The 10,274-nt window shown below is 46.5% G+C and overlaps 1 protein-coding gene across 1 annotated transcript; it reads left to right on the top strand.

Moving 5' to 3' along the window:
• Positions 1–9: 9 nt before the first annotated feature.
• On the top strand, positions 10–10,060 carry LMO2 (LIM domain only 2 (rhombotin-like 1)). Its single transcript, XM_008587972.1, has 3 exons — positions 10–144; positions 4,197–4,412; positions 9,071–10,060. Exons 1-3 carry the CDS (start codon positions 104–106, stop codon positions 9,288–9,290), a joined length of 477 nt encoding a protein of 158 aa, XP_008586194.1. The 5' UTR covers positions 10–103; the 3' UTR covers positions 9,291–10,060.
• Positions 10,061–10,274: the final 214 nt, after the last annotated feature.

The following is a 10,274-nucleotide window of genomic DNA, read 5'->3' on the forward strand; positions in this document are numbered from 1 at the left end:
CAGCGCCCGAGCACCCGAGGGGGTCCGAGCCCCGGCAGCAGCCGGCCAGCCCCGCGCCACAAAGGGAGCGCCCCCGCCGCCCGGCACGCCGCCTCCCTCCCCAATGTCCTCGGCCATCGAAAGGAAGAGCCTGGACCCGTCTGAGTAAGTGCGGCGCCCCTGCCACCCCCCTGTGCCCACGGCCTCGCGGCAGGGTGGCGCGGGCGGCCGGCGAGGGGGTCGCAGGTGCGCGCCCGCAGCGTGGCCTTGGTTCCCTCTGTTTGCAAGGGGTTCCCTTTTCCTGGCGGGTGACTCCGGGGGCACTGAAGAGGGACTGGGTGGCGGGCGGCAGGGAAAGGGGGTCGGCCCGGCGCCTCCGCGGGCCCCTCTAGGCTACCTGGGACGTTTCCCAAAGCCACCGCGGGCCAGAAAGTTTGCACGCGAGCAGCACGGGGGGAGCTCGGAGGCGCGCAGGTGCAATCCGGAGAGCGTGCCGGGCTTGGTTCTGCTCCCTTCTCGCTCCTTCCCGGCCCCCTTTCTCTTTGTCCATTTGGTCTTGGAAAGGGGAACGTTCCAAGTGGAGGCCTCCGGGATTCCCGACGGCCCCCCCTCCCGGTCCTCAGGTGGAGTGGCTGCCAGCAGCGCGGGTGACGGGCGGGTGAGGGGGTCCGACCGTCCACCTAGGAGCTCGCGGTGGCCTCCAGAGACTTCTAGAGCAGCTAAATCCGGAGTTTATCTGGGTACACGTATCTCCACCCCCACTCCTCCACCCCCGCCCCAGCGTCCACCGATGGGGGTCTGTGAACCTCGAAAGTTAGTGCACCATTTTGTGTACAGGAGGATTCTTCTGGGGAGCGACGTCTCATAGTTTGTATCACAGTCTTAAAAAGGATTTGGGGTCTGAGAACCAGAGCTTTAATGAGCACTTGTCGCATATATTTTCTGAGCCTGGTACTGGTTTGGAATGTTCTCCTATTCCCAATTTATACCCATTCTTTAGTATTAACATGGGGACCAAGGGGTGTTTAAGATATCATCTTCCTGTCAACGCACATACCCTTTTAAGAGTCATTAGCTGTCTGGTTTTGAGAATTTTTATTCCTTTGAAGTCCCCATCTAATCCTTTGAAGGGATTTGTTACACCAGACCAAAGGAGCTGGTTAATGACTTGTCCATTTGTGCTTTTAAGAGGCATTTGTTTTGTTTTTCTTTTCCTGCTTGAAAAGAATTGGGCTTTCCTGCTTGAAGTCCCTCCCCCACCCCGTCCAATTTCAGTCTTCTATGGTGTTTATTTACCTGGGTTTTACCCTCAGTTACCAGCATAAAAGCGCAGCATGTTCTCATAAAACACAGGAAGTACCACGATCCAATGAGAATATAAACATGACTATTCAGTCTTGAAGGTTAAGACACCGGTTCTCTAAGGAGCTAGGTTTGTTATAACAAAAACCTAGTTTCCTTAAACAGATTCTTAGGAGAAAAATAACATTCCTTTTTTAAAGCATATGTCTCTGCAAACAATGGGTTTAAAGGGTGCTTTGTTCACTTTTTTATAAACTTAGAATGACAACTGAGCCCTGGGTTTTCAGAGACTTGAGCACGATCATAGTAATACAATAAGGGAGTGAATTGTATGACTTGGTGCCTGATGCCTTTTCAATCAGCAGAATTTAGTCACTAATCCTTTTATTAGAAGATAAATCTGGAGGTTTCAGTTCCCTAAAGAAAGTTGGCTCTTTTCAAAGTTTGTGCTTTTTCACTGAGCTTAGAAAATTGGAGCATGCTAACTCTATAACACAGCAAGCCCCTACTAAGGGAGGGTCACCAAGCCCTCCTTCACGTCACTATTTGCCCAGTGAAGACAGGTTCTAGTCAAAGGCAGACAAAGTAGGTGAGAAATTGCTGTAGCATATTTTTTTCTCTCTCTCTGTCTTGGAAATTGTTGAGAAATTATCCCAGAAATCCAGGCCGAAGTAATATCAGGTGTAATATTCCGGATAGGCTCTGGGGGAATATAAAATATTAATTTGAGGGTGAATCCCACTCAGTCATTTGCTTGGATTGTCCACCAAAGATAATGTGACATTATCATTAATTATAGAAAGATAGATGGAGCCAGTATCTTATCCTGTCTTTCTCTATCTCATCTCAGGCCATCACGATAGCTCTTTGGCTTTACGTTTCTACTGCAGCCCGGTGTCCTAGATGTTTCGCTGGGTACTCACTCAAAGCCAACTTGGGTCATTACAATCAGTCTCTCGAAGTTACAGATAGAGACTTACCTAAGCATAGAAATGAAACATTTAGACAGAACAACAGCCAGAATTCATGAATATAGAGATTTCCTCTACTGGGCAATTGGTGGCTCCTACTGCCTCCCTGTGAGTAACGAGAGCAGTTCAGTTTAATTCAGGGCAGTTTTGCACCAGCTAAGTGCAGATTCTTCTCTTTCACAGTTGGTTCGCAGCATCAGCATCAGTCCATCCAGCATGGTCAGGGTCCCATGAGTGTGTTTGAAAGCTCAAAGTAAGACCGTGGGCTGTGGAAAAAGAAGAAATGCTTTCTGAGTCGATGCATGTGCAAAGACCTGGGGTATTAGTTATTTTACAGAAGGGAGAATGGGAGTCCTTTATGTACACTCCATAGAAACAAAGGAAAGCAAGTCAAGCTTCAGTGAATTCTTAAAACTATTTATGGTCTTGATTTTTTTTTTCCCCCAAAGAAACTGGCTTGGGTTTGACATTTCCTTGTTCTAAAAGAAGATAATCTCATGAAGTCCTCTTATACTGTATCTACAAAGTATGGGTTTGGTTTTAGCATTCCTAAATATTCGTAGGGAATGCTTCATACTTTACCTGACAGTCCCCTAATGTTGTCAGAGTGTGTTATAGACACTGATCGAGCCTCCCTAAGTATGATGGGTGCTGAGCTTTGTGGGCTCAGGCCAATTATGACACAAGGTCACCTGCTAAGTTAGTGCCAGTGAGAAATAGGAGGTACAGATTCACACCTCCAAGGTACCCAGGAGGAAACTTCCTTTGGGAATTTCATGGCTGGAAGAATGTCCATTTTAAAAAACATAATAGATTTTTTAAAAAAATAGATCTGTGTTTGAATAAGGTTCCAGAGAGCACTTGTTCATTATTGCAAATCAACAAGCATTAAGTTTTTCTCCTGTCCCAGTTGGTACTGGACTCATTCCTGCCACTTTTGGCAAAAGTATTTATTTTAAAATTTAAAATAAAAGTATTCAGATTCCAGCGAAGCAGGTGAACAGGAGAGACTCTGCGTGGCTTTTTACTGAAAGAACACGTGTCATAGGCTCACTGTTAATGAGCTGCCTGGACTGAGGTGTCAGCGTCTGTTCAGTTGCCTTCCACTCTCTTTAAGATAATCGTTGTCCCCTCCCCATTTTCTTTCCTGAATCAACTTTATCCCCATCAGTTTTGCTGCTGTAAAAATTTTCATGGGAGGAAAGAAAGGTCTATTTGATCTCCTTTAAAAGTTTGACAATGGCCTTACTATCTGGAATTTTTCTCCAAGGATTTATTTGGTAAGAGGGATGGGATGTCAAAAAACAAAATAAAGAGAATTTCTATGATATGCTGATGCAATTTTTATTTTGGAAAGAGAAAGCAGCCTAAAATAATTTTTGGCTGCTTTCTTCTTGTTTCCTCACCTCTGCTTTTGTACGGTTGGGAAGGGCTTGAGGTTGGCTGGCACGTGGGGAATTTGCAGATTTTGGGCACTCTGGGTAGCTGGCTGCCTGGCAGCAGGCAACTCTTTTGGTCTCGACTGCCTCCTCTGCGGATAGGGGGTGTTCTGGGGTCCTGGGTTTGGGAGGAGGGAAAAGAGGGAGAACTATGAAGGAAGAAGAGGAGAGCAGGAGGCGAGAGTGGAAAAAGGAAGAGACCTGAGGTGCGCAGATGGCGCCAGGCTGGGAGTGGGGGTACAGTGCCACCTGCACTTGCCTTGGCTCTTGGTGCCCGTGTTGACTTCTTATAGCATCTAGAGTGTAAGTCTAGCTCTCTCCTGTCTTAACCCAAGGTTGCTGGGTCTCTCTTCAATCTGGCCTAGGGATATGTTGTCCTGTCCCTTCTCCTTATGTCACCAAAAGGCAATCAAGTGAGGTTCCCTGTTTGGCCCAGAGTGATTCCTGACCTCCGCTGCTAGTCCCGCCACGGTGAGATGTCCCTAATGCATGGCCTTCTCTCCAGGGAACCAGTGGATGAGGTGCTGCAGATCCCCCCGTCCCTGCTGACATGCGGTGGCTGCCAGCAGAACATCGGGGACCGCTACTTCCTGAAGGCCATCGACCAGTACTGGCACGAAGACTGCCTCAGCTGTGACCTGTGTGGGTGCCGGCTGGGCGAGGTGGGGCGGCGCCTCTACTACAAGCTGGGCCGGAAGCTGTGCCGGAGAGACTATCTCAGGTATCTTCCCTGCTGCCCCGGCTCCTCAGAAGGGAGGTCAGGCCATCCGTGGACATCTGTGCCCAAATGAGGTCAGGCTGCGGAGGCAAATGAGGCCGAGTCCCAGCCGCCCCATGCGGAGAAGCAGTTGGCATTTCTTCCTGTTTGAGAAGCATGATCTCAGGATGCATTTCTATGTGGGAAAATATGAATATTTTTAAAGGCAAGACAGTGGTAAACACAAAATTCAGAATAGTGGTTCCCTCTGGGGGCAGACAAAGGGATTGGGTTGGGGAGGAGGACAGAGGGAGTAGCATAGGAACTGGGGTGTTGTAGTTTATAAGTTTGGGCGTGGGTTCTTAGGAGCTCATTTTAATGCTTCAAAATAGATAGATAGATAGATATTATAAAGTATTCTTTTGTATGACTCCAATATTATGTAATGAGAAATTTAAAACTAGAAAGCCATGTTGTTGCCATGGAGCTCCAAGCATTGACTCTCATAGTAGGAAGATGGTATTCGATGGACATAAGGGCAAAGGCCCTGGGGTTGGTTGTAGGTTGGAGTCCCAACAATATTCTTTGCTAGCACTGTGATCTTGGGCAAGTTACTTAACCTTCTTAAGCCTCGATTTCCTCATCTGTAAAATGGGAATAATAATAGTATCGACTTCCAAGAAAATGGTGAGGATTAGATAGAATAATACATGTAAAGTACTTGGCTTGATACAGGAGTATCAGATAGACGTTAGCTGCTTTTACAACTTACCCTCATGACATCATAAAGTGTATTCCAATGTAATGAACAGCGAGATGGAAGAATGAATGGTAAGATTAAAACTCTGCAGCACCAAGTGAGACAGGAACTAAGGACATCTCTCATGCTCTGGGTCGTACTATTGGCCATGAGAATTTTACAACACTCAGTGAGTGCCTTTGCCTGGAATGTTCTAGCATTTCTAGTTGAATAGTAGCTGCCGTGGAGGTAGCTCTGTGCCCTCTACTGTCAGATCTTCTCAACTGTGTAGCTGTCAGTTTTTCGCCATCTTCCTGTGGCAGAAGGTCTGCAGAGCTTGCAGCCCTGATACAGCAGGACCATCCAACCCATGGAAGCTTGTTCAGACTCCAATGCACTTGGCTGCTAGGCCAGCTCTTTTTCCCAAACCTGCCGTGAGGGCATTTTATATTTTAAAAAAAAAAAAAAAAAAAAAGCTGCAGGCAATTCCATGGTGAAGGAAGCTTACCTGTTTACCCAAAGACAGAATAAGCTTCCCCACTAATCGCTGATAGTCTTTGCAAAGTTGGTGCTTCTGAGAAAATAAGTAGGGTTTGTCAATGATCATGATTATAATTTTGGTCCTTTTTTTTTTTTTTTAAGTTACGAGAAGATAGATCCGGGATAAATACAGACCTGGTTTTGCTTGCCCAGTTTGCCAGGTCAGTCAGCAAGCAGCCGGGTAAATGATTCCCATTGGGCTTCTGACCACATCCCTGTCAAATCATTTGAATCTTATTAAATGAAGTGCGGTAGAGTAAGGTCAAAAGAGCCTGGGCTTCTCCCTATCTCTATGGTTTTATGTAACATTCAAGAATAAAACCAGCACTGCCTGGGCTTGTTAATCTTTTCCATTTTCAAAAAGAAGAGAAAAAAATAGTCTGGGAGAACCCAATGTTAATTAACTTGTGTCTTGGTGACATAAAATAATTCTTTTCCCTGCTACATTCCTAGGCAACATGTTAATTAACTCTGTGTTAGTGCAGGCGTTTCTAGCCTTGCTTTAATATTTATATTATTATGAAAATGGGCAGCAGAAAGCTTAAGATGTTACACCTCTTGGCAAAGGAGAAAAATTGGTTTTTGTTTCAGGGCTAGTCCTTTAGCCATGGACTTTTTTACTTGCTTTGTTAACATATCCAGCCGTATCTTTTAACAAGGCAAGTTGAGGGGTGACTGTAAGGGACCTCCGATGGGGTTCAGTGCTTCTTTCCCCTAGGATCACTTCTCCCCTGGGGATTTCCAATGGCTGACTCTCCTGATACAGTCTTTTTCAGGCACTTAGCCTCAAATATTCATGAGACCCCACGCAGAACCTAAGCCCTGCTGCTGTTATGTTGTATTGTTGGGAATCTAACAACAGCTGTTAACAGTTGGTGCCCAGCCCAGATCCCCTTGGATCCATTTTTACCAGTTTCTGTGTGCTCCCCGACCCTCTACCCCAGTAGTTTTACTTTCAACAGCAAGCACCTGCATCCATTAGGTCCAGGAGTATGCCTGCTCCCCACCAGATGCCCAGCAGACCTCGATCAATGACAGACATTGCAGGAGTATCAAAGCCCTGCAACCTCTCCTGGAGCCAGGGCGACTTGGAGACATAACTCACACTCCAGAGTGAGGGCTTTAGCCTGAGAACGCAGCTTGGCTTGGCTTCTTCCCCCTCCCTCCAGCTCCCACTGCTGTCCTACAGGTGTCCCCTGAGAACACATCAGTAATAAATCATTTGCACATAAACCCTCACCTCAGGGTCTGCTTCTGGGATAGCCAGCCTAAAGCACCAATTCTTGGTGCCAGAGGTTAATACTCAAGTTAAGTGTCAAGTCATGGTTTATTTGTACTATTATTAGAATCTCAGAATACCAGAGTTGGAAGGAGCTACAGGGGCCTCCTCTTCCAGCTCTTTTGCTTTATGACTTAAGACACAGCAGCCTGGGGAGGAGATGCCATTTGCTCGGGTCACCTGGCTAGTGAGAGGTGATGCTGGGACCTGATTCTGTCTTATATATTATAAGACTAATAATACCAAATGTTAGTCTTTCGTCCTTCCCTTCATCAGCTGCCCGATGTGTATTGTAAGTTACTCCCCGACTCCCCTTTAATCAGCTCCCTTCTTCCTTAAGGATCTCTCACACTCCAGGCGGTTGGATTCATTCTGTGCCACCTGTTTCCTAAGTGGTTTATGTTGCTCAGACCCAAACTTAACTTACTGAACAGTCAGGAAACCAGAACTGTCTTTCCACTCTGTGACCTCCAGGGTGGTGGTTACCTACAGCTCCACCATCTGCTATGTTGGGATAAAATGTTTTTCCTTAGGAATGAGTTTGCTCCCAGGCAGTGCCTGGAAAACACTCAGAGATCTTCAAACAGAAAGTGGGATTCAGAAGGAAATCAGCTGGCCCTGGTTGCAAGAATGAATTCTCTCCTCACAGCCCACCCCTTCTCCATTCCATTAATTTTGCCCAAATGTTGCAAAATTTGTCAACTGCCCTTATCTCCCCTACAGCCTCTTAGAATGTATCAATTGATTCTCTGATATTCTGGAGTTAGTAAAAACTTCCAATAAGAACAAGTATTTACCTAAAATGGTCCTAAAAGTTTTATGTGGCAACCACCCACTAACATGCTGTGTTGTCAGCCACGTGTGAAAGTGACTTCCTGCAGCAAGACAGGTGCAGTGGGGAATACACCCAGGATGTGTTAGAACAAAGCAGCAATGGCTAAGCCCTTGACCGCTGGTGCTCTGAAATGCTCCGCTTGAGCCTTCCAGCAGCTAAGTGAGGCAGATGCTGTGATTATTGCTGCCATTTCACTGACACGCAGACAAACCAGAGGTCTTGCCGGGGATACTCAGGTGCTCAGGGCTGGCCCTCAACTCTGAAGCCGGCTTTTCTGGTTCCAGTACTTGTGTAATTCCACTATTGCAGGCTGGTTCTTAAACAGTAGCCAGCATCAGAGTTACCTTGAAGTGCTCGTTAATACACAGACTGCTGTACCTTCCCCCAGAGTCTCAATCGGTAGCGGGGAGGGAGGCCAAGAATTTGTACTTCTGACAAGTTCCCAGGCCACGCTGATGCTGCTGGTCCCAGGACCAACACTTAGAGACCCACTGCACTGAATGCAACCATGCTGCATCTTCCACCCTGATGCTGGATATTGTGACTGATAACTGAGGCTTAGGAGAGTCCCAAAGAGAAGCTTCGCCAGAGATTCATGCCAGTGGGATGGCGAGGACCATGGATTAAGATCTTCCACTTGCTGTGAGATGCTGTTTGTCCTCCAGATCTCTGAGGCACAAGTCACTGCACCACAGGTTTCTGCAGAGCTCCCTGTCCCCTGGCAGCTGGGGCCCAGCACCTAGGCACGTGGGGATGGGCTTTGCAGCTTATAGAGGCATTCAAGCCCGGCCCTCCTCGTGGGTGGAATTAGTGGCTGTTGACATGACAGAGTTTGGGAGCCTCAGAAAGATGCCCAATTTATTGCATCCCTGGTCCGTTCCCTCTCAAAGGGCCCCCCAGGGCTTTCCTACAGCTCCTCTTCTAAAGTGACAGTTCCCCTGGAAGGGACAGAATACATGCCTAACCCCTTATCACAAATCACTTCAGCTGGGAGTCTTCTGTACAGAGGAGAAGCCTGGGGCAGCCTAGAGGCATGGTGAGTGGCTGCTGAATTAAGGGCGAGAACTCAGAAAAGGGAGGGTGCATGCCAAATACAGATGCCACAGTTTCATCCCAGAGTCCCCTCTGCCTTCTAGGAAAGACTGTGCTGGTCAGCCATCATCTGGGTCAAGTCTGCCAGCTTCCTGGCGTCCTGAAGTTCAGCCTCCTTTATAGCAGCCACCCCAAGGCTTCTCTTCCAGTATTATCTCTGCCACTATCTTCTTAGCTTTTCTTTATTTTTGCCCCAGGCTTTTTGGCCAAGATGGTCTCTGCGCATCCTGTGACAAGCGGATCCGTGCCTATGAGATGACGATGAGGGTGAAAGACAAAGTGTATCACCTGGAATGTTTTAAATGTGCCGCCTGTCAGAAGCACTTCTGTGTAGGCGACAGATACCTCCTCATCAACTCCGACATAGTGTGCGAACAGGACATCTACGAGTGGACTAAGATCAATGGAATGATATAGGCCAGAGTCCCTGGGCACTGAAGATACTGTCCCCATGGGGTCTTCACTCTTAAGCACTTTGGGGATTTGTGGGTGGGGTGAGGCATTTCTTAGGTGATGGTAGATCTTATTGGGCACCAAGACATAGCATCCAAGTGACATAATGCCAGGGCCAAGACTTCAGTGTGACGAAAGAGCCAGCCCTTAGGGAGAACTTTTGGCCACAGCCTATCCGTAGTAACTGACATGATTAGCAGAAGAAAGGAACATTTGGGGGCAAACAGGCACTGTGCTGTCGTGATGGAATTCCCCATCTACAGATAGGGAGTTGTCATGTAAAGACTTGTTATGACTTTGACACTTGCAAACAAGATCTGTGCAATCGATTTCTTTTCTTCCTTCCTTCTGTAACAGTCCTGTTCCAATCACTTTCCTCCATATAAAGGGAAGGACAGAGAGGAGAGTGGCCATCTTTTTTTTCTTGGCCACCTTCCCAAGGCCTTAAGCTTTGGACCCAAGGGAAACAGCATAGAGACACATATCAGTTGACAATGGAAATGGCAACCTTTAACCCAACAATTATTTAAAGCAATGCGGATGAATCACAGTTTTTAGACACCCTTTTGAAGTGAGAAGTTCCACAGATTGTTTCTATACAAATGTAAATCTAAGAAAAAAAAAGTTGTTCCACTATTTTATTATCTTAGAAAATATCAAAGTATTTGTTGTGTGTAGTTAAAAAAAAAAAGAAACCCCAACTCTGCAGACTTAATAAAAATGACAAACTAAAATGCAGCGTTGTTTATTTGATAATGACTCACAATTTGGGATGACAGGAAAATGGTCTGTTTTTTTCTATTGCAAAGAAATAAAGAGTTTACTTTTAGGTAAAATAAAAACCTTTACTTATTGCAAAGATTTCTATGAGGCAGGCACATTTCTGTATTACTGGCAATTATATAACAGGTCATCCTGTAGCTCAGAGGGGTGTGGAATAATTAGATT

The sequence above is a fragment of the Galeopterus variegatus genome, unplaced genomic scaffold (assembly GCF_000696425.1).
Source record: "Galeopterus variegatus unplaced genomic scaffold, G_variegatus-3.0.2 Scaffold121, whole genome shotgun sequence".
Classification (NCBI taxonomy): domain Eukaryota; kingdom Metazoa; phylum Chordata; class Mammalia; order Dermoptera; family Cynocephalidae; genus Galeopterus; species Galeopterus variegatus.